Source organism: Equus quagga, chromosome 8, assembly GCF_021613505.1.
Source record: "Equus quagga isolate Etosha38 chromosome 8, UCLA_HA_Equagga_1.0, whole genome shotgun sequence".
NCBI lineage: Eukaryota > Metazoa > Chordata > Mammalia > Perissodactyla > Equidae > Equus > Equus quagga.
The window spans coordinates 32,878,035-32,903,194 of record NC_060274.1 but is presented as its reverse complement, the minus strand read 5'-3'; the positions used below and the strand labels follow the sequence as shown (position 1 = coordinate 32,903,194).

General features: G+C 40.9%; 1 protein-coding gene across 1 annotated transcript in view; it reads right to left on the bottom strand.

Annotated features, from left to right (window-relative positions):
• PRKAR2B (protein kinase cAMP-dependent type II regulatory subunit beta) overlaps positions 1 to 25,160 on the bottom strand; it is a 109,247-nt gene that overhangs the window by 64,066 nt on the left and 20,021 nt on the right. The window contains exon 2 of the mRNA XM_046670520.1: positions 14,811 to 14,846. Within this exon, the coding sequence (XP_046526476.1) occupies positions 14,811 to 14,846 (36 nt within the window). The remainder of the gene's footprint in view (positions 1 to 14,810; positions 14,847 to 25,160) is intronic.

Here is a 25,160-nt window from a genome sequence, read left to right as displayed (position 1 = left end):
CAATTCGACGATACCTATACAAATTTTACTCATACGTTTGACTAAGCAATTCCACTGCTAGAAATATATCCTATAGATGTATTTGCACAATTATGCAAAGATACACGTACCTGAAATTTAAACACCCTTGTTATATAAACTAACACATCCATATAGTGGAATATTATTCAGTCATTAAAGTAAGAATAAGGTTCCTCTAGATGTAAGGACATGAAAAGCAGTACAGGATAAACTGTTGAGTGAAAAGGCAATGTGCAAAGCTGGATATAATTTTAATTCCAGCTAAATATGTACATGCATTAAAATGTCCAGGAAAGAACTTAAGAAAGCGTTAACTGTGGTTATCTCCAGGTCTAGGATTGGGAACAATGGCAGGCACAAGCACCTTTAGTTTTCATTTTATACCCTTTTGTACTATTTGACTTTCTTACCATGAGCATGTATCAATTTTCTTTTTTTGAGGAAGATTAGCCCTGAGCTAACATCTGCTGCAATCCTCCTCTTTTTGCTGAGGAAGACCGGCCCTGAGCTAATATCCGTGACCATCTTCCTCTACTTTTATATGTGGGACGCCTACCACAGCATGGCTTTTGCCAAGCGGTGCCATGTCCACACCCAGGATCCGAACCGGCAAACCCCAGGCCACCGAAAGCAGAATGTGCACACTTAACCGCTGTGCCACCAGGCTGGCCCCAGCATGTATCAATTTTATAATAAAAAATGTTTAAATGACATAACAGGTATATGTACACACTGATCACAACTATAAAAAACATGGATACTGATTCACAAAGATTCCATTTTAGAAAAATTTTAATAGTTGATCTTAATATACAGTAGGAAACATCACATCATTAAAAAGGTCAAAAAAAAGAAAAAAAGATTCTGACTTATTGTTGCTCAAGGTATGGGAGAGCTGGAAATGATTTCAAATTGAAATGGAGAAAACTAGCCGACTATCACCTCTCGCCCCTCCCTCCACCCATGCCTCCTCCCCTGGTCCTTTCGTATCTCACCCTCTCCTTCCAAATCAGGGTGGAGCATCTCACACAAGCTTTTAAGTCACTCAGCGGGATGATCTCACTGGTTTCTAGCTTATACAAACAGACGTAACCAGATCTTTATATTTTTTATAGGATCCATAACTGCAAAGGAGTAGAGTGTCTAATAGTGCAATTCTGCAAACAAGCAAACAGGACTTCTTCAGTTCTCAGCATCTTCCTTAGGGACGCCTGCATCATTAATCTTCCATCTGATTGACAGACAGCTGGAAAAGATATACTGGGCAGTCACTGAAATAGAAATTAAATTGATTTTCCCAATATTAAGGAGGTTTTCTTTTCCCTATCCAGAGAGAAACAAAGAGAAATAATAAACCTGACTAAACTGCAAGCAAATCATTTCTAGAAATGTAGTTAATTCCATGTATAAGCAAACAGTAGGATGGTTTACAATATTTCAGGTACTTATCCATTAATCTGGGTGGCAATCCAGTATTTTCAGATTTCTAGTTTTTGAAAAAGGAAGGGGATAATACTTAAAATTAGATCAAAATTAATCTGAATCAAGATGTCAAGGAGGAGGGAGAGCAAAAACCACATCAGAAACTGCTTTTTATACATTTTGTACAAGGACCTACTTTGGAAACAAGCGTGTTTCCTCCAGTCGGTGTTTAATGAATGGAAGAACCGTATCATATGCTACATCAGCTCAGGGCGAGAATTTTCTAATAAACCTTTTCTGATACTTAAAGAAGAAAAAAAAACCCAATCTGAATCACTTAAACTGATGGCTAAAAGCATAATAATGTAAACTATTTTGTAATTTGGGGCATAGAAAATTCAAACGATGAATTAATTAAAATATAAAGAATACCCTTGGTGTTATTAAACAATAAATGCTTCATCTATAAGAGTACATGTAGAAAAACAATCCTGGTACTAGAAATTACTCTAAACCTTTGCTTTTTCTCTACTTTGTTAGAATTTAGTGTATAAAATATTTAACATGATTTCAGAATTCAGGATGAAAATTATAACCTGGAAAAACAGCTAGAAGTTGTTTGATTTATTTCCTGCAGAATCCTCACAAAGAACTGCATGATTTGGGTATGAAGTATCCAAGATTTTTATATCTACTAGCCCATAACTCCCATTTAATAAACCAGTTAAAAACTAGTTTGGGTCCACTTTCAAGAATAAATTTAATAATACTAAAAAATATAAAGAACATGACCTTAGGCATGTTAAACTCTTTGTGCCTCAGTTTGCACACCTGTAAAATGGAGAGGATAAGATGGTAGCAGTGATTCTCATGGGTTATCACAGGGAAAGTAAAGTTGATAAACAGTACCTGGCTCTGTGTACATCTTAGTATTATCATCATCATCTACTTTCACAAATTAGACCACTAAGGCTGATAACCAGAATAACTGATCCTTATTCAAACTTTTGAGCTACGTCCCTTGTTAGAGGAATTTATTCTTAGATAAAAGCAAGGGAAAAAAAGCTTTGGGAATTAGAAGTTCATGAAAAACACTTGGGACTGTTAAAAACAAGCCAACAGGCCCAAAATGAAGTCATTTCTGCTAAGCCCCAAACCGAGTCTGACTTACAGTTTTGGCTCTCCCAGAAATGGAATCTTAAACCAGTCAAGCGGGATTCGCGTGATCAGCCTTAGTTAGGTAATCTGCGTGATGGACCCCCGCCATTCCCTAGAGGAAAGGAACCTTGCAATAACCAACTTGCCTTTTTGCCTAGTATCATTTCCTTGTTCCTGCTCCCTCTGCCTATAAAAGTCCTTCATTTAGGACAGCTCCTTGGAGCTCCTTTCTATTTGCTAGATTAGATGCTGCCCGACTGGAACATATTTTTGCTTAAACTCTTAAAATGTTTATTATGCCTCAGTTTATCTTTTAACAGGACACGCAGGCTGCCTTGGAAATACATTATGGTCTCTGCCTCAGAATCTCTCCCCAGGATACCACATACCATGTGACTCTCCTGTAGCTACAACTCTCCAACCCTGTTCGTCGGTCCCATCAACCTATAGAGTTGAGCGTCAAGAATTCCTTCTAAAAGGATAATTTAACTAAAGAAAAATTTGAATTTCTTTTAACTTCTAATTTAATTGCCTATATGATACAACATGAATATTTATTTTTTAATCAATAAAATATGATTCTGGATTACCAGTCTTTTCATTATTCTAATTTCAAGAACAGCTCTCAAACCTAAGAAATGTACTTAAAATAAACTAAATCGTCTCCTTCCTATAAATGCGCTGAAGCAAAGCAACATTCTAATAGGGCCACGGAACCAGAATAAAGTGAAAATACCATATGAAAAGGTAACTTGAAAGTAGCAGTTTATTTTTAGAAAGCCACAAGAGTCGATAAGGGAAGTTTAAGTTTTCAGTTTCTACTGCAGATCACCACTCAGCAACCTGCTGAAACACAGCTCTGAAAATGACCTCACAGCATAAGAGCCGTGCACATTTTCTGGAACACTTTGCATCTGGTACCCTATTACTCTATGTTATGCAATGAGCATATGAAACTGTCTACATCTGTTTTTACATGGGAGCTATAATTTGCAATTCTTTTTTTAAATATCCAAGGAGAGGGTCAGTTCCACCTTTTTTGATGGAGGTCGATAAAGATGTTAACACTCATGATTCCTTGAAATAGGTCTAACAATATCAAAGGAAAGGCGCCTCTTCTCTACCATTCTGAAAACAATACACCATTAATCTATATTTTAATTTTTTAACAGTGTGATTATATTGTCTTATGTAAAAGAACAACAAAAAAATCAATGTTCTCTGGTTTTAGTAACTCAAGACCACAGGAAAAAAAGGCGGTAATGCTGGTGGAGGCGAGCCCTGCTTGTTAGTGGTAAAAAAAAAAGAGAAGATTGGGATACAAAATTTGGTTTTTAGTTGTACCATTAATTTTTAAAATACCAGAAAACACGATCAAATGATTAGCTAGTTTAAAAGACACTGCTGGGCTCTCAGAAACTCAGAACCCAGCAACAGGAACATTCTCCAGTAATCAGCTCCAAGCAGCAGCTGGTTCAATCTGATTAAGCTCGGGGCAGGGTGGGGTAGGGGAGCTGCATTATGTAATTTGGTCAATTAAAATTAAGTGGGGTAAGTTATAAGAGAAAATAACAGAGATACTAATATTATGGCATTTTTATTAGCTTAAAATTCGACAAATTGAGCCTAGTGATATATAACAGTTTATTTAGCACTAGATGTCTCAGGCACTGTGCTATTAAAAAAAAAAAAAAAGCTTTGCCTGCATTCTCTCCATGAATTACAATAACCCGGTTTTACAGAAGATAGTTTAGATTACCCAAGGTCATACAGCTAATGAACGATGCAACTAAGATCCTAAACCACATCTGTCTGTCTCAGGCCCAGGCCAGCACCAAACACATTGTAGGCCTTCACTGAATATTTGAAAAATAAATGAAAGAATGGCTTCAAATCCAAGCCCTTCACTTTGACACCATACTGCCTTCCAGAACTGCGGTAAATATCAGAAGGTTCAAGTGCTCTCATTGGGAACCTCATGGAAAGGAAAGTTTACTTAACCAAGCATTCAGAGTGAACAAACCAGCACCTAAAGACCCATGACCCAACTGTGCCGTCATCCTTGGTCATCCACAAGATACAAAACCCTCCGGACAACCGCCTTTTCCCCAGGGTCATCTCCACACTCCTTGAAGCCTCCCCATTCCATTGTGAGTATGCGGAGGGCCGGTGTGTTTACTGCTGCTGCACCAGTGGCTAGCCCAGAGCCTGGCCATGGTAACCGCTCAATAAATATTCGCTCATTTGAATTGCTGACCTGTGGATTCCTCCCATCCACTTCTACACTCCTTTCCAACGCTTTCCCCACACTCTCAAGTGCTTTTAGGAAACATTTCTGACACCTCTCTGCCTTAGCTGAAACCTGGTTCTTCTCCAAGAACACCACTTCTCTCAGAAGGTCCCACTGCCTGCACACAGTGCGATCCAAAAGACAGTGAGGGGCTCTCACAGCTCCCCACACTGGCATCCGGACCACTACCTGGTGCTCCCACGCAAACGCCAGTGCTCGCCTGAGATTCATGGCATTCAGGCTGCTCTCCTCAGTTTTCCTTCCACTCCAGTTTGGCCATCATCACAGAAGAGTTCAATGAATGTCCAAGCCCATCCTCAAATTTTTTTCACTTCCTTGACTCCAGTAAAACTTCATCCAACATCCACTTGAGCAGTCTCAGCCCGTAACTACATATGAGCCGGGCCTTACTTCAGGAATCTTAAACCCCATTATACACATCCGGCCAAATCCTCTCATCCTTCTAGTACGCCCACTTCCATACTTCACATTCTATTTTTTCTTCGACTTCATCCAGAAACGCCCTTTTCTCTCAATTCGTTAATTATGATGCTCAGTTTAGTAGAAGGAAAAAGACACGCGAACAACCACACACAGCATCGAAGGATGTGCAGGAGTACCAGCAGCAAGAGTACATGCTCTATACACAGATGGCACCCAGAAAGGAAGGCTCGATGCTGAGGGGCAGGGAACACGGTTGGGGGGTGAGCTGCAGCAAGGCCAGACAAGCGAAGCCTGCGGAGCGCCCCACACAGGAACAGGCACACGCCAGGCGATGGAGTAACAATATGAGGATCACGGACCTGGGGCTGCCATATACCACCGTCCTCCCCTAGAGTCTGTTCTTACAAAACGCCAAAGTAGCAAAACCAAATATGGTTTTTGGTTTTGTTTTTAACAGTCAGTTCTTTTAGATAATTGGGTAATTTTCTCACATAAAAGCTTTTTATGAGAACTTTCATACCTCATACAGACCATAGTAATGTCACGTCCCTCAAACCACAGCGGTCCACAATGAGGTTAAGTACAGAGTGGGCATGTTTAGGAACCATTACAGCAATTTGATAAATTTCCATCTTGCCATGACAATCTTATGATATTTTACAAAGGTACTGGTCTGCAATGGATGGTGGTGGGGGGCCGGTCCTTCACAGAGTTTGTGGAGTAGCAACCTAAACTCTGATCACTAGAGAATGGTCGTGGTAAGTTCAAACATCCATCCTATCTGCTCACGTCCGTACAGCAACCAGGACACAGGAGCGGGTCAGTGGGCCACACAGGCTGCCCAGGCCATCTTCCAAGTCCCTCAGCATCTGCTGACGCAAAGAGTCTGAGGACACTGCAGGAGCAGGAGACACCCCGCCCGGCCCTGAACTGTTGGTCACATTTTTACTACTGCCTTCCTTTTTCCCTTCCCTGGAGGGCTCAAAGAGAGCTCTGGAGAAAATGCAATTAAGTTAAAGAGATAATCAAATTCTCATTCTTGGGCCTAACAAGAAAGAACCAGAGACTCAACACTTCCCATAGATTCCACTGGGCTCTCTGTCTCACAGCATGCTAAGGCATGCAAGCACACAGAATGCGTAAGAAATGTCAGTAAATTAGTACTGCTGGAATATGAAGGAGGAGAGCGATAAGGCTGGGGATGAGATGGCAGCAGCACTCGCTCTGTTCACTTGGTTCTATTGGGAGAAGCCTGGACAAAGAGCACCAGGGCCTGTACTTTGGCATCTCTGAGAACCTCTCTAGGTCCACCCTCCACCATCTCTCTCACTCCCCTTGCCCAGTGCTTGCACTCTCGTTTCACCCTGGTGCCTCGGTTGGACTGTCTGACTCTCGGTTTCAGCCTCACCCTGGGTGTCATCTTTCTAGTGAATTCTCCATGTCAAGCTTTGCAGTCCACCAGCTACTTCTGACCCATCTCTACATCCAGTCCAGGCTCCTGGAAGCCCCTGCCTGTCCAGGAGACACACCTGGACAACAGGCTGAGACTGTGAAACCAAAATAGAGAGAATACTATGTCAAGTGTTTCTCTTTTTTTTTTGGAAAGAAGGTTGGTTTTTTATTTAAATAAGAAAAATGTCATTACTCATAGCAAAATCATGTGTGTGGATTCTGCCCTATAGATTGACAGAAAATCATCTACCACTCTTTCCTGAGAGGCATACAAAAACCTGCCCTCTTGACTCTAAAGCAGTGATTCTCAACCGGGGGCAATTTTGCTCCCCAGGGGACATCTGGCAATACCTGTAGACATTTTTGATTGTCATGCCTCAGGGGGAGAGGGTGTGGAGTGCTCTTAGCATTGAGTGAATAGAGGCGAAGATACTGCTAACCATCCTACAACACTCAGAACGGTCTCTTAAAGAAAAGAATTTATCTGTCCCAAAGTGTCAACAGTGCCAAGGTTGAGAAACCCTGCTCTAAAATATTGAGAGCCACAGTTACTCTGTACGAGGTTCCACATTAGGGACTGCCCACATGTTACCTACTTAATACTCACCACCATTCCATTAGGTAAGTACTAGCATTAGCCTCATTTTCAGATGATGAAATCGAGGCTCAGAAGGTTAAGCAACCTGCTCGAGGCCATTCAATCAGCACGTAGTGGACCCTGAAGTTCAAAGTTGATGAGACTCGAAGTGATGCGGGCTCAGCGAGCCGAGAGTCAAAAGAAAGATTTCTCGGACTTTCGGTCTGGTAGCAGTGCTCCTTTATTCGGAGAATAGCATGGGGACAGGACCCATGGGCAGTGAAGGGCTGCAATGTGTTGAGGGTTAGAGCTAAATTTATAAGGCATAGGTATGGGAGTTATTTCTTTACAAGACAAAGGAAAGATCACCGAAAAAAAATCGTTAAAATGGTCTCAGTGCAGGCGGGGTCTGGTTATTGGGTGGTCCTATAACTTCAGATAAGAATCAGATCGGATTAAGTCAGGACATCCTATGTTTCCTGGACGGCTTGGGCTTCTCCCTGGGGCAGGGGCAGGCTTGATCCTCATCATAAACCCCACCACCACCCCACCCCAACACATTTGGCCCCGAAACCTTTTGGGGATATGGACGATGGTCAGTTTTCTGTAACTACTTCTGGCTGTACAAGGTGGTAGAGTTGTCCCTAAATGGGGCCATAGGTACAGGCAGGAAGTTCAGCGGACCGGAAGATTGTGCCCTCAACTGTTTTTCATGGATTAACCAATACAATAATCTCGTGAGATAGGTTTTATCCCCATTTTATACCTGGAGAAACGGAGTTTTAGAAAAGTGACTAAGGCACATCCACACATACTTTTAATAAGTGGCTATGTGAGGAGGAGAGCTGGCACTCCGACCGAGGTCTCTCTGAATGCAGAGCCTACACTGCTGCCCTGGTAGGAGACAGGCACACTCTGGGGCAACGGTGAGTTACAGGCAGAAACAACTCCGGGCCATAAGCCCCTGCTGGCCGTGGCCATGGCATCCGCTTCCTCCATGCCACAGCTGCTCGACGGCGGGGGCCAAGTGCAGAGCAGCAGACTAAGAAAAGAGACTTTATGATAAAAATAGCTAGCTGTTAGTGATCAAGCACAATACTCCCCCTACTCTCCTGTTGAAAGCCACGTTACAAGCCTTAAAGACCAGCTCACATGGCAGCCTTTCTCTGAGCCACGCTCTCGAAAAACCTAAGTTCTATCCCTTCCTCTTTGTGGATACGACGGTATGTACCACGCCGAGTCCCAGCCAGCTTCCCTGCCAGACTAGGAACTTGCTAAGGGCCACATCTCACTCTTCTTGCATCCCTGGCACACAGTAGGGACTCAGGAAATGTTTGCTGAATGACTCAGTTTATAACAATTAATTAAAGCAGTATTCCCCTGGTGTGCATTATCTAGTCGGAGATTACCAAGCCTGAAGCCAGCTTCCAAAACGAAGCTCATTTCAAAAACAAAATATAAACGTAAACAGATTCACGCCAGCAAATTCATTTGACAATATGAGAATGACCTCAGGAAAAAAAATAATTCAGGGGTTAAAAGTTCTCATCAAATAAGTTTAATGTAAAAAACAATGAACACCAAGGCTACAAAATATTTTCAAAACAAAACAAAAGGAAGCATATGTTCCCTGAATCAAGGAAGCATATGTTCCCTGAATTGGATTCAAGACAAGATCTGAACTTCTGCTATTTCACTACTTTCTTGGGAACTAATCATTTTCTGTTTGGGGTGATTTCACTGAGTTTTTAACATGTCCTTTGAGACAGTGTGTGTGTGAGATTTAAAGACTTAATTTCACCTCTACGTTATTCCAAATGCTAGAAAATTGTAAAATTTTAGCTCTGTTAAAACTATACTATAAAATTCAAGGCTCATGTTATGGCTAAAAATTAGAGTGGCTGATGAGCTACATGAGAAAAGAAAATTCGCAAATTTATAATTTGGAGTTCAATTTTCACTTCTATTATAAAAAATAACTATCTATTAGGGCAAGCAATGCTCAACAGCAGTCCATGAAAACAGTACAGAGATTCCCAGACATCACTGGGGCACAGTGACCAGGCAGTGGACGTGCCCCTGCAATCTAAGGACTCCTGACAGGCGATCCAGGGGCTGCGTCATTGCTGGGATAGCCTTCAGAACTCTAAAAGAGCAGATTTCAAAAATTTCAGGAAGTCCATTTATGAAAGGCAAGAAAAACGGAATGATGACAAGTAAACGCAATACAAAATCCTTGAATGAGCTCGAATTAAAAAAACAAAGAGAGAGAGGGAGTGGGGCGTAGCGAGACAACTGAGCATACTGGACTCTAGAATGTAAACTAGCTAACAGCTTCGTTATCAAGGTTAAATTCCTAGAGCGTTACGTTATGTAGAACGTCCTTGTTGTTAGAGATGAAGTGTCCAGGATTCCTAAAACGTTCAGGACAAAAAATAAAAGTGTATGTATGTGCGTGTACCAGGAAGAAAGGAAAAGAGCATACAAATGTGGCAAATACTAACAATTGGGACATCTAGGTAAAGGTGTTCATTGAACTATTCTTCAAACTTTTCTACTAGTTTGACTTTTTTCAAAATAAAATCTCAGGTTAAAAACAATTCAGAGGGATGACCTCATGCTGCAAGGCATTGTCTCAAGATTCATGGGACATGCCTGTTTTTGTTTTAATTCAGAGACAAAACCACAGAGGAAAACCATTATAATCTTTTCAAAAACTGTAATTTACAAAAAGTAAAGAGATGTCCGCATATAAAGATGAATATCAAATAGTTATGACTCTCTAAGGTTTTTTATGGCGGGCTACAGTACAGAGCTGAGGGTTTTATTGTTCTGTTTTAAACTATGTTCAGGAGAAGAGGGCTGACCACCAACATCTCTGAAAGCCCAGACACTCTGCTCTATAAAAACTCTCTCACTTAACCATCACAACAAGCGTGACTAGCTGTTATGACCCCACACTGAAAGAAAACGAAAATAAGAAAGTAAAACTCAGTAAGGTAAATAACTTACATGCAAATTCACACAATAAATAGGCGGTCTGAACTTAAGTCTGTACACTCCACACCCTAGGGTCTTTCACATATAATGTACTAGATGAACAAGGAACCAACAGGATCGGCGATTGCTCAAAGTTTTACTCTTCAAAGATTTACTGAGTTACTACATCGACTACTATCACTAGTTCTTTTTTTTTTCCTGCTTTTTCTCCCCAAATCTACCCAGTACATAGTTGTATATTTTTAATTGTGGGTCCTTCTAGTTGTGGCATGTGGGATGCCACCTCAGCGTGGCCTGATGAGCAGTGCCATGTCCGCGCCCAGGATCCAAACCAGCGAAACACCCGGCCGCTGAAGCGGAGGGTGGGAACTTAACCACTCAGCCACGGGGCCGGCCCCTACCACTAATTTTTAATAATTACAACAATAAATGGTATATTTCCAATTTTCCACCAAAAAGAATAATCTTCCAAAACAGAAAGCCCATAATAACCTTAAGAAAAATTAAACCCCAGACTTTCAATGCTAATTCCATCAAAATTCTAAAATAGATTATGTGTATCACTTCCACATATTTAAAAAGACGTACTGATGAGGAGTAATTACTAAGAGTAGAAATGGGTTAAAAAAGAACAAAAGCAGTATTTCTTTTTCTTTTGTTTAAAAATAGGATGATGGGGGTGCTGTTTAAAACTAAGGTTATGGGTAATCATGTTGCAATATATAAATGTATCAAATCAACACATTGTGTATCTTAAACATACACAGTGTTGTATGTGAATTATATCTCAATTAAAAACAACACTAAATGAATAAATAATAAAAATAAGGTTACAGGGTGCTGTCAGGAAGATACCAAGATACATTTTATCTAGATTTCAGAAGACATCTGACAGCTTCAATCATGTTTTGTAGAACTTATCCCATCTAACCCATAAGGCAAGGCCCTATTCTCCAACACCCATCTACGTGGATTTCCATTAATCATACTCTACTATACGCCTTTCATTCCTGTACCACATGGAAAACCAGCTTATGAAACCCTGAAACCTCTATAAACTCTTAAGATTCTAAGAATTCTGTTTGAAAATACTGAGTGAAACATTTCTTTTACTTAGAGAAATAAAAACTGACAGGTTTGTAGGCGGGCCCTGAAAACATGAGGAAAGTGTAAAAATGATCCTAAATAATGTATTTGTCAAACACTTTCTTAATATAAACATTCCTCTCATCCTCAGGAACCATAACAAAAGAAAAAGGCATAAAAGGGAGAAATGTTTGGTCTGAATTATTCAGGTTGAAATGCTGATTTTTGATAGATGCAGCATGAAAATCAAAAGACAAAACCTCAAAGATTTAGGAAACTCAGAAGATCAGAAACGTATTATAACATATTATTTTTTTATTTTCTTTCAGTCAACAGTGACTAAATATTTAGCACAACATAGAGTATATTTATTGTTGTAATATATACATACAGCATTTAGTGTTGTAACTACTATTAAAAAAAGATAAATAAGAAAAAACTCATATCATCTAGATTTCCAGTTGAAATTTTCTTCCCCTAAATTACAGGTCTTACGTTAAAGTTTTACAGTTTATTTCTGAAAACAACTCCAATCGTAAAAAGATATCCTAAGAAATGTTTTTAATTATCATATATGAATTTCTATATCTTAAGTAGACATTTATTTTTTATTTTCAGGAAGTGCTTCTTTAAAAGAAACTGATGTGGGGATCGGCCCGGTGGTGCAGCAGTTAAGTGCGCACGTTCCACTTTGGAGGCTGGGGTGCACTGGTTCGGATCCCAGGTGCAGATATGGCACTGCTTAGCAAGCCATGCTGTGGTAGGCGTCCCACATATAAAGTAAAGGAAGATGGGCATGGATGTTAGCTCAGGGTCAGTCTTTCTCAGCAAAAAGAGAAGGATTGGCAGTAGATGTTAGCTCAGGGCTAATCTTCCTCAAAAAAAAAAAAGAAAGAAACTGATGTGTACCTCCACTACTGAATTAAATTATTTTTAGCCACTACATTAAATTAACAAAGAGAACTGTAGAATTTCCTCCTCAAGATATCTTAAGACTGTTTCTACATTCTTCTTTGCCAGGAAAGTTTTAGACAAACTTACATAAAAAACCATAAAGTCAAAATAAGTTATTGACATGTAGATGATCAAACAGGTCCCATTCCTTGTTTTTCATATACCACTATTCTTTTTATCTAAGGTAGTAAATATAATTTTATTTCCCTTGCCTGAGAAACCGAAAATTTAAATAAAATGCTTAGCCCAGTGCCTGATTAGGGGTACTCCATAAGTTACTTCTCTTTGCCTTCTGATAATTAATCAATGTCAAAATTTATAATGTTATAAACAATGTTATAAACAAATGTTGTATAACATTCAGAATGTTATATTATATATATATATGTCATGTTTTATTATATAGCCATAATGGTTTCCAGCATGTTATATTTTTAGGGTAACAATTTTTACTCTTTTAAGGCTTATTGCTATATATATGATACAACTCCTAAACTTGGTATCACCTTATTCATTTTTCTTTCTTTCTTTTTTTTTTTAAAGATTTTATTTTTTTTCTTTTTTCTCCCCAAAGCCCCCCGGCACATAGTTGTATATTCTTCGTTGTGGGTCCTTCTAGTTGTGGCATGTGGGACGCTGCCTCACCGTGGTTTGATGAGCAGTGCCATGTCTGTGCCCAGGATTCGAACCAACGAAACACTGGGCTGCCTGCAGCGGAGCAAGAGAGCTTAACCACTCGACCACAGGGCCAACCCCTTATTTTTCTTTCAAACTGTTTCCTCTTGTTTCCACTGACATTTCCTATTGCCTGTCGTTCTAGGAATAAATGCCACATTTGACTTTAATGTGTATGGAGTTCCATCTTGTCTACATTTCCAGCCAAGTGTACTGACATTCACTGGACACAGATTTAGCGGTGGCGGGGGGACTAAAATAATGGTGTTTCAAAACTAACCTAGATATGGTAGCCGCTGACCCATCAATTGATGATAAGTATATTGTACAACAATACTAAAGGAACTCGCCCAGAAATAAACGTCTCATGTCACACAGTTCAGGCAGAAAAGGAGATAATTTATTCTAAGACTCTTGACTATGTTTTTATGGAAAGAACTTTGCATCACGAAGACGAGACATCACACTACTGATTCTGTCTTATTGCTCCTCTTTTGTTTCCACCGCTGCTCATAAAAGACTACAGACAACACCAGAAGATGATCACGCCTGACCGCTCTACTTTGGGACAGAGTCTGATGGCTTACTGACATGGACATAATCCCTCATTACACAAAAGGCATCACACTCTACTCTCTGTTTTCACCATCTAAAATAAACATGCCTTGAGATTACAAAAAGCTCAAGAGAGTAAAGCAGATACCATGCCAATACAGCACATTTTCCTAATCCCTGTCTTTTTCCTCATCGACCTGGTCACTACATAGTAAGAGGCCATTCCACTAGTAACCGCTGATAAATCAAAAATAAAACTCAGAGTTCAAACACTCAACAACAAGCTGGCACACATGGAAATAAGGTAATTTTACTAAATAAATCACTCATTTGTATTATATAAATGTCAAAGATGATCTGTTTGAAACGTTTTTCTTGTGCTTTTCAACAAAAAAATTCTAGTTATATTTAAAAGAAAGAGTAATTTTTTCACACCAAACATAGTAACACTCCATTTGCCCTCTGTCTTCAGAGAAGAAGGAATACCACAGAGGAGCATTTTCCAAATAACAGTGTATCCTTTTCAATGCCCAAACTCATTTTACTTAAACCATTTTGGACAGAAAAGCCCTCACTTCTGGCCTGTACATCCCTGCCAATGTAGGTGGTACACAGTATAAGGAATCTAATGGAAGCACTTGTTAATGGCTAGGGTCTATCACGGTGAATATGCATTAGCTTTAAGACAGCAATGGCCTCAGGGGCATTAATAAATGTAAACCAATTTGCTGCTATTCTAAACGGCCCCATGACGATACGTTCTTGTAACTGGATTTTAAGAGTTTTCCTGTACCTTATTAAAAACTGTCATCCATCACTGTTTCTAGGATGTCCTTTACTCATCTTGAAAACACGGCTTCTAAATTGTGGCTGGTAAACCAAAAACCATGCAGATAATAATTTATCAGGAGCAGGAATAAACAAATTGGGGTGAGCGTCTCCGTTTAAAAAACGTACACCAGCCTGAGTGCACACAGTGTGACTCTAAGTTCAGCCACTCAGAGGATACTCCCAAGTTCTTGACCGTATCAGATGGCGGTATTTTCTGGGAAAATGACTAACAAATAAACTACTCCTCTAAAGCAATTATTCTCTTCATACTGTCTTGTCCAATATGACTATCATTTAAAAAATGTCACCATTAGTAAGCAAAATTCATAATATAGTCAGACTTACCTGAGGCACGCCTCGTGAATCGGTTTATTACCGGAGCTAAAAGAAAAAAGAAGAATATGATTAGATAAAAAATCTAAATTATCCAAAGCCCTTAAAAGAACCTAAATTGTTAAGTGATCCCTTAAGTTAAATAGGAGAAAAATATGAATGAATAAATAATTCAAGAGGAAATACCACAAATATATGAAAATTAAATGTTTAAATTCACTAGCAACCAAAGAAATATAAATTAAAATTATTATTTCACCTGTTAAATTAGACCTTCCAAAGCATTTTAAATAAAATTCCCGAGTTTTAGACAGCTGAGACTACATGACTAGGGACGAAGTAAATCTCTACAGTATCTGTGGAAACAATTTGGCAATTACATCAAGTGCCATAAAAGGTCTGTGTCCTTTAATAAAGTAATTCTACATTTATAGATTTATCCTAAAGAAATACTACTAGAGAAAGGAAAAAACAACACGTCTGCACCTCTTCAGAAGCATCACTCATGAAAAAATTAGGAAACAAAATGTTCACATACACTAAAAACATTATTAGCTGAAGGACGGTACATCCTTGATATTCTCAGATTTAATATTTGTAGTTCTGACAATCTTTGTGCAACCAAAGATCCATGACATGCAAAGCCATACAGCAGGCCCCCCTTATCTGAGGATTTCCTATGGTTTCAGTCACCTGCAGTCAATTGTGGTGTGAAATATTAAATGGAAAATTCCAGAAAGAAACAATTCTTAAGTTTTAAATTGTGCACCTCTCTGAAAGGTGTGATGAAATCTTGCTCGGTCCCACTCCATCCGCCCAAGACGTGCTTCACCCCTTTGCCTAGTGGATCCACGCTGTACAGGCTCTCCACCCGTTAGTCACTTAGTAGCCGTCTTGGTTATCAGATCGACTATCGTGGCATCTGCAGTGCTTGTGTTCAAGTCACCCTTACTTTACTTAAAAATGGCCCCAAAGCACAAGAGTAGTGATGCTGGCAATTCAGATATGCCAGAGAGAAGTTATTGCTGCTCATCTCTTACTCTGCCTAATTCACAAATTAAACTTTACCATAGGTAGGCATGTATAGGAAAAAACACAGTGTGTATATATAGGGTTCGGTACTATCCACGGTTTCAGGCATCCCCTGGGGGTTTGGAACACGTGCCCCGAGGATAAGGGGGGGCCACTGCACACTGAGGCTGCATTTTGAGGCTGGAGTGTGGAGTGCATCCCTCAGCTGCGAAGCCTGAGGACCCACTCCCCACTCTCAACTCGGCTCTGCTGTTTCTTCTTGGTTTTGCTTACAGTTACCTCAAGAAGTGAGGTTTTTAAAAACTTTATTTCTTAAGAGAAGCAGGTTAAGTCTATGGTTCATATTATCCACAGAAAGGGCATCATGAACCACACAATCTATTTTAGTGGCAGAATGTCATAGGTGTACTATAACACTTTTTAATACTTCAATACTTTAAAGATAGTAATTATGAAAATTGTTTACACTATGGAAATAGGTCAAGTAAAAAAGGAAAACAAGTATTATCAGCACCATGGTCATACTGCATGAAAAATATGGACACACAGGAACAAGTACTAGAAGAAAACTGTGTCAGGTGTTCTACCTGAACTCTTGAACAGTGTTTTATTAAATATCAGCGTCGCCACGTTACTGATGAGGACGTTTTACAGAAAGGCTCAGAGACACTGATTAACCTGCTTTAGACCAGACAGCCACCCTGCGGCAGAGCTGGAGAATTTGAACCTACGTGCATCTAACACCAAAATGCTGCTTCATAGAGAACAGAAAGCAAAATTACACAATAATAGGTAAATATTTCCTTCCACATTGATTTTCATCACTATTCAAGATTAATTGTGAAATAATTCACAAACCCAATTATTCAAATACTATAGTTTATAGCAAAATTATATCCTCCAAATTGATCGAGACAGAAAATTTTCATTATTTATGTACCAAAATAATTTAGCCATGTGTTTGCAAAGTCACAAACTGCTTATATAAAAACGTTTTCTTGGGTAAATTGTATGTTATGTATATTTACCACATAAAAGAAAAGAAAACTTCCATGAGTGTTCTTGGACACTTTTTTTTTTTTTATTAATGTTATGATAGATTACAACCTTGTGAGATTTCAGTTGTACATTTTTGTTAGTCATGTTGTGGGTACACCACTTCCCCCTTTGTGCCCTCCCCCCACCCCCCCTTTTCCCTGGTAACCACCGATCAGATCTCCTTATCAATATATTAACTTCCACCTATGAGTGGAGTCATATAGAGTTCGTCTTTCTCTGACTGGCTTATTTCGCTTAACATAATACCCTCGAGGTCCATCCACGTTGCTGCGAATGGGCCAATTTTGTCTTTTTTTATGGCTGAGTAGTATTCCATTGTGTATATATACCACATCTTCTTTATCCAATCATCAGTTTCTGGGCAAGTAGGTTGGTTCCACGTCTTGGCTATTGTAAATAATGCTGCGATGAACATAGGGGTGCAACGGACTCGTGGGATTTCTGATGTCAGGTTCTTATGATAGATATCCAGTAATGGGATGGCTGGGTCATAGGGTATTTCTATTTTTAACTTTTTGAGAAATCTCCATATTGTTTTCCATAGTGGCTGTACCAGTTTGCATTCCCACCAACAGTGTATGAGGGTTCCTTTTTCTCCACAACCTCTCCAACATTTGTAGCTCTTGGTTTTGGATGTTTTTGCCAATCTAACGGGTGTAAGGTGATATCTTAGCGTAGTTTTGATTTGCATTTCCCTGATGATTAGTGATGATGAACATCTTTCATGTGTCTATTGGACATATTTATATCTTCTTTTGAGAAATGTCTGTTCATGTCCTCTGCCCATTTTTTGATCAGGTTGTTTGTTTTGTTGTTAAGCCATGTGAGTTCTTTGTATATTATGGAGATTAACCCTTTGTCAGATAAGTGGCTTGTAAATATTTTTTCCCAATTAGTAGGCTGTTTTTTTGTTTCAATCCTGTTTTCCCTTGCCTTGAAGAAGCTCTTTAGTCTGATGAAGTCCCATTTGTTTATTCTTTCTATTGTTTCCCTCAACTGAGGAGTTATAGTGTCCGAAAAGATTCTTTTGAAACTGATGTCAAAGAGTGTACTGCCTATATTTTCTTTTAGAAGACTTATTGTTTCAGGCCTAATCTTTAGGTCTTTGATCCATTTTGAGTTTATTTTGGTGTGTGGTGAAAAAGACTGGTCAATTTTCAATCTTTTGCATGTGGCTGTCCAGTTTTCCCAGCACCATTTGTTGAAGAGACTTTCTTTTCTCCATTGTAGGCCCTCTGCTCCTTTGTCGAAGATTAGCTGTCCATAGATGTGTGGTTTTATCTCTGGGCTTTCAATTCTGTTCCATTGATCTGTGCACCTGTTTTTGTACCAGTACCATGCTGTTTTGATCACTGTAGCTTTGTGTAGTATGTTTTGAAATCGGGGATTGTGATTCCGCCGGCTTTGTTTTTCTTGCTCAGGATTGCTTTAGCAATTCGCGGTCTTTTGTTGCCCCATATGAATTTTAGGATTCTTTGTTCAATGTCTGTGAAGAATGTTCTTGGGATTCTGATTGGGATAGCATTGAATCTGTAGATTGCTTTAGGTAGTATGGACATTTTGACTATGTTTATTCTTCCAATCCATGTGCATGGAATGTCTTTCCATCTCTTTATGTCGTCATCAATTTCTTTCAAGAAAGTCTTGTAGTTTTCATTGTATAGATCCTTCACTTCCTTGGTTAAGTTTATCCCAAGGTATTTTATTCTTTTCGTTGTGATTGTGAATGGGATAGAGTTCTTGAGTTCTTTTTCTGTTAGTTTATTGTTAGTGTATAGAAATGCTACTGATTTATGCACGTTGATTTTATACCCTGCTACTTTGCTGTAGTTGTTGATTATTTCTAATAGTTTTTCTGTGGATTCTTTGGGGTTTTCTATGTATAAGATCATGTCGTCTGCAAACAACGCGAGTTTTACTTCTTCGTTACCTATTTGGATTCCTTTTATTTTTTTTTCCTGCCGAATTGCTCTGGCCAGCACCTCCAGTACTATGTTGAATAGGAGTGGTGAAAGTGGGCATCCTTGTCTTGTTCCTGTCCTCAGAGGGATGGCTTTCAGCTTTTGTCCATTGAGTATGATGTTGGCTGTGGGTCTATCATATATGGCCTTTATTATGTTGAGGTACTTTCCTTCTATACCCATTTTACTGAGGGTTTTTATCATAAATGGGTGTTGGATCTTGTCGAATGCTTTCTCTGCGTCTATTGAGATGATCATGTGGTTTTTGTTTTTCATTTTGTTGATGTAGTGTATCACGTTGATTGACTTGCGGATGTTGAACCATCCCTGTGTCCCTGGTATAAATCCCACTTGATCATGGTGTATAATCTTTTTGATGTATTGCTGGAATCGGTTTGCCAGAATTTTGTTGAGGATTTTTGCATCTATGTTCATCAGTGATATCGGCCTGTAGTTCTCCTTCTTTGTGTTGTCCTTGTCAGGTTTGGGGATCAGAGTGATGTTGGCTTCATAGAATGTGTTAGGGAGTTCTCCATCTTCCTCAATTTTCTGGAATAGTTTGAGAAGGATAGGTATTAAGTCTTCTTTGAATATTTGGTAGAATTCTCCAGAGAAGCCGTCTGGTCCTGGACTCTTATTTTTCAGGAGGTTTTTGATTACTGTTTCTATTTCCTTACTTGTGATTGGCCTATTCAGATTCTCCATTTCCTCCTGATTCAGTTTGGGGAGGTTGTAGGAGTCTAGGAAGTTGTCCATTTCTTCCAGGTTGTTCAATTTGTTGGCATATAGTTTTTCATAGTATTCTCTTATGATCCCTTGTATTTCATTGGTATCTGTTGTGATTTCTCCTCTCTCATTCCTAATTTTATTTATTTGAGATTTCTCTCTTCTTTTCTTGGTGAGTCTGGCTAAGGGTTTGTCAATTTTTTTAATTTTTTCAAAGAACCAACTCTTTGTTTCATTGATCCTTTCTATTGTCTTTTTGTTTCAATATCATTTACTTCTGCTCTTATTTTTATTATTTCCCTCCTTCTACTGACTCTGGGCTTTGTTTGTTCTTCTTTTTCCAGTTCTGTTAGGTGTCGTTTGAGGTTGCTTATGTGAGCTTTTTCTTGTTTAGTGAGGTGAGCCTGTATTGTGATGAATTTCCCTCTTAGGACTGCTTTTGCTGCATTCCAAATGATTTGGTATGTCGTGTTCTCATTTTCATTTGTCTCCAGATAATATTTGATTTCTTCTTTAATTTCTTCAATGATCCATTGTTTGTTCAGAAGCGTGTTGTTTAGTCTCCACATTTTTGCACCTTTCTCTGCTTTTTTCTTGTAGTTGATTTCTAGTTTCATAGCATTATGATCAGAAAAGATGCTTGATATTATTTCAACTCTCTTGTATTTATTGCTGTTTGCTTTGTTTCCCAAAATATGGTCAATCCTTGAGAATGTTCCATGTGCACTTGAGAAGAATGTGTAACCTGCTGTTTTTGGATGAAGTGTTCTATATATATCTATTAAGTCCATCTGGTCTAATTTTTCATTTAATTCTATTATTTCCTTGTTGATTTTCTGTCTGGATGTTCTGTCCATTGGTGTTAATGGTGTGTTGAGGTCCCCTACTATTATTGTATTGCTGTTGATGTCTTCTTTTAGTTCTAATAAGAGTTGCTTTACAAATTTTGGTGCTCCTGTGTTGGGTGCGTATGTATTTAGAAGTGTTATGTCTTCTTGGTGGAGAGTCCCTTTTATCATTATATACTGTCCCTCTTTATCTTTCTTTATCTGTTTTGCTTTGAAATCTACCTTGTCTGATATTAGTATAGCGACACCTGCTTTCTTTTGTTCATTATTAGCTTGGAGTATTGTTCTCCATCCCTTCACTCTGAGTCTGTGTTTGTCTTTGGGGCTGAGGTGTGTTTCCTGGAGGCAGCATATTGTTGGGTCTTGTTCTTTGATCCATCCTGCCACTCTGTGTCTTTTGATTGGGGAGTTCAATCCATTTACATTTAGAGTGATTATTGAGATATGGGGGCCTACCACTACCATTTTATGTCTTGTTTTCTGGTTTTCTTCAATTTCCTTTGTTTCTCGTCCCATGGTTTAATCTGTGCTGATGAAGAGCTGCTACTCTCTGTTGTTGTCCTTCTACTTATCTCCTCTGCTCTTGGTTTTGTAGCCCCTTTCCTTTTTTTGATTTTTCAGGAATGAAGGTTTTCCTGAGGATTTCCTGAAGAGGAGGTTTTGTGGCAATGAACTCCCTTAATTTTTGTTTATCTGGGAAAGTTTTTAGTTCTCCATCGTATTTGAAGGATATTTTCGCTGGGTAGAGAATTCTTGGCTGTAGGTTTTTGTCCTTCAGATTTTTGAATATATCATTCCACTCTCTTCTAGCCTGTAAAGTTTCTGCTGAGAAATCTGCTGATAGCCTGATGGGGGTTCCTTTGTAGGTTACTTTCTTTTGCCTGGCTGTCCTTAGTATTTTCTCCTTGATGTTGACTTTTGCTAGCTTCACTACTATATGCCGTGGGGTTGGTCTTCTTGCATTGATAAAGTTTGGAGATCTATTGGCTTCTGTCACCTGAAGATCCATCTCTCTCACCAGATTAGGGAAGTTCTCAGCCATTATTTCTTTGAACAGGCTTTCTGCCCCTTTCGCCTTCTCTTCTCCCTCTGGTATACCTATAATCCTTACGTTGCATCTCCTAATTGTGTCTGATAATTCTCAGAGAGTTTCTTCATTTCTTTTTAGTCTTACTTCTCTCTCCTCCTCTGCCTGTAGCATTTCTATATGCCCATCTTCCAAATTGCTAATTCTTTCCTCCATATTATCAGCCCTACTGTTCAGTGCATCTAGATTTTTCTTAATCTCCTCTATTGTGTTCTTCATTTCCAGTATTTCTGTTTGGTTCTTCTTTATCGTATCAAACTCTTTGGTGACATAGCTCCTGAACTCGTTGAGTTGTCTAACTGAATTCTCTCTTAACTCATTGAGTATTTTAATGATGGTTGTTTTGAAGTCATTGTCATTTAGGTTATATATTTCATTTTCTTTGGGATTGTTTTCTGTGTATGTTATTTTCCTTCTGTTCTGGAGATTTAATGTATTTTTTCATATTGCTTGATGTTGTAGATTTGTGCCTCCGCAGAGAGATAGAGTTTAGTTGCTCCTTCCACTTGTTTCTGCTGGTGTGGTGGGGGAGCAGCTGTTTATACTGCACCAACCAGGAACCCTATCCGCAGTTGCTAACTGGGCCTGGGCCCCTCCTCGTAGTCACAGTGGTCCTTTGGATTCCCTCTTCTGCCGTGGGGGCCGTCACAGGGGGGCTTCAGGCTGCTGGTGCCTACTGTTGCAGCCCACCTAGACGTGCTCCCTCCTTGGGGTCTGCAATGGTATTATGGGCTTTTCCAGAGGCCAGGAGTAGGATCACTTATATTTGCTGCTCCGTCACTGTCGGCACCCACAAAATCTCACTTGTCCACTATGGGTCGCAGCAGAGCTATTGGCATCTTCTACAGTCTGTGGTTAGCTCACCTAGCTATGCTACTTTTGTCCCAGGGTCTTGCAGCCTTGTGGCTGCCGGATGGGTGCTCTCTACTAGTGCTGTGCAGAGGCTTTCGCTGAGGCTGCTGTGAGCCTGTAGGGCTTCCCCCTAGGCTATGGAGCCGGGTCGCTGGAACTCCACCCAGCCCCAGTCTTGTTCCCCAGGAACTCAGGGAGCCCTTTGCCCCGTCTGAGGGATAGCCGGAGATCCTGATTTCAGTGGTAGCTGGTCAGCTGCTGCCCTGCCTGATATTCTCCTCTCCGGGACCCTCCCGGTATTGTGGATGCTAGGTGTAGCCCCTCCGCTAATGGCAGACAGAGAGTTTTGTCTGCTGCCTGGGCGGAACTCTGGAGCTTCCCCCCCGGGCCCCGGAGCTGGCCTCTGGAGCTCCACCCAGCCCCAGTCCTCTCCGAGATCTCCGGCAATCCCTTGCCCCATGGGGCGGACAACGGCAGCTGGGGGTCACCGCGCCCTCTGGGATTGTCTCTGGGACTTTCCCGGAGTTGTGAATGCAGGGTGTGGCCCCTCCACTAATGGCAGACAGAGAGTTTTGTCTGCTGCCCAGGAGGAACTCTGGAGCTTCCCCTCCGGGCCACAGGGCCGGCCTCTGGAGCTTCACCCAGCCCCAGTCCTCTCCGAGATCTCTGGCAATCCCTAGCCCCACGGGGCAGGCAACGGCAGCTGGGGATCACCGCGCCCTCTGGGATTGTCTCTGGGACTTTCCCGGAGTTGTGAATGCTGGGCGTGGCCCCTGCGCTAATGGTAGACAGAGAGTTTTGTCTGCTGCCCGGGCGGAACTCTGGAGCTTCCCCTCTGGACTGCAGAGCCGGCCTCTGGAGCTCCCCCAGCCCCAGTCCTCTCCGAGATCTCCAGCAATCCCTTGCCCCACCGTGCAGGCAGTGGCAGCCGGGGGGCCACCGTACCCTCTGTGATTCTCTCTGGGACCCTCCAGGTGCCCTGGACACCAGGCGGGATCTCCCCGCCAATGGCGGGGCAAGACTCTCCCGGCGGGCTTAGGTGTGTAACTCTAGAGTTTCCCTCTGCGTTTAGGAGTAATTGCGGGGGTTTTAGGTAGGGTTCTGGTCACCTGTTTCCACCATCGCTCCTCTGGTGTGTGCTCGCTCCTTCCCTAGGTGTGTGTTGATCTTCTGGGGGCGTCCGTTGGAAGAAAGCCGCTTGCAGGTACTAGGCTGTTCGGTCAGGGTCAGAGAGTTTTCACCTATCTCCACCTCCTCCCGGAGGGAAGTCCGTCCGCCTTCAGATGCATAGTCACGTGGGTCTCTCAGACGTCCTGAGATGCTATCTGGATATCCTTTGTTAAGCAATGAGTGTCCAAATAATTGTAGACTCGAAGGGGGAGAGACAAAGAGGACTACTCACGGCGCCATCTTGGATCAGGTCCTGGACACTTTTTTTTTTTTTAAGTATACTTTTCGGTGAAGAAGATTGGCCCTGAGCTAACATCCATTGCCAATCTTCCTCTTTTTGTTTTTTTTCTCCCCAACACCCCAGTACATAATTGTATATCCTAGTTGTAGGTCATTCTGGTTCCTTATGTGGGATGCCACCACAGCATGGCTTGATGAGCAGTGTGTAGGTTCACACCTAGGATCCCAATACCGCCAGAGTGGAGAACGCAAACGTAGCCACTCAGCCGCGGGGTGGCCCCTTGGACACTTTCAAATGGCTTTTTCACAAGTGCTTCAGAACTCAGTCTGAGGAAGGCCTCCCAGCAGGCTACAAGGACAGGGATGGGGAGGGTGCAAGAGACTCCAAACACGGGAATGAGGAAGAGACAGTGCCGGCAGCGGATGAAGGCAAGATGAAGGGAGAAAGTATCCAGCCTTGGGGCTGCCACAGAGCAAACATCCTCCCCACCCCCAACCCCCTCCACCCCTCCAGCCTCTCCTCTCGTGACAATGAAGTCACAGCATTGCAAGCTTCTGGGGTGGAATGCTGGGGGGTCTTGTTCTCTTGGGGTCCCTTAGGTTTCCGTGGCCTTCAGTGTTTTCAATTGCTATAGTAATTCAGAGGACATCCTTGGCACCTGGCAGACGACGTGCAGGACAGCCCCGGATGACAAAGAACTGTCCTGAATCCCACGACTTTTGTCCTGCACCACTTCCACGCACTTCTGCTGCACACGCATGTCGGCAAAAAAGTCAGTTTATAACCATCTGAGGCTAGATCCTAACACTGTCTATATCTAAACACAATTATTTTATGCAGTTTTAATATGCATCAAATTTCCTGCAACATAAATCAGAGCAATTTTGTGGGATTTTTTTGTATTTTGTTTGTTTGGAATTTTACTAATGACGTCCACTTAAAAAAGTCCTGTTCATGCTGCAACGCCACTGGGGGCTCTGAAATGCCGGGACCACACACACGATCAGAGCACATTCGCAGCCTTCGTATTCTTAGTGCTTCTACCCGTAAGTGGGAGAATCTACATCACGTCTTCTCGCATACACACCAAAGCACAGACCTACCGAAATACAGTTTACTTGCTATAAACTACTTTCCTTTATTTCTCCTTTATATTTTTGCTAGACGTTCTATCAATTTTTAAACTGCAGGTAGATAGGCTATATGACTGATTTCCATTTCCCCACAGAGAACGGGGCAGGGGACGGGGCAGTTAAGAAGACGGCTGCACCAGGTGAGTGGCACGTGGTAGTCTAGGAAACACTGGGTTTTGACACCTCTTACCAAAAATCCAGCCCCTTATATCCATAACCCCCCACACCCACGTGCAGGGACGAAACACAGAGT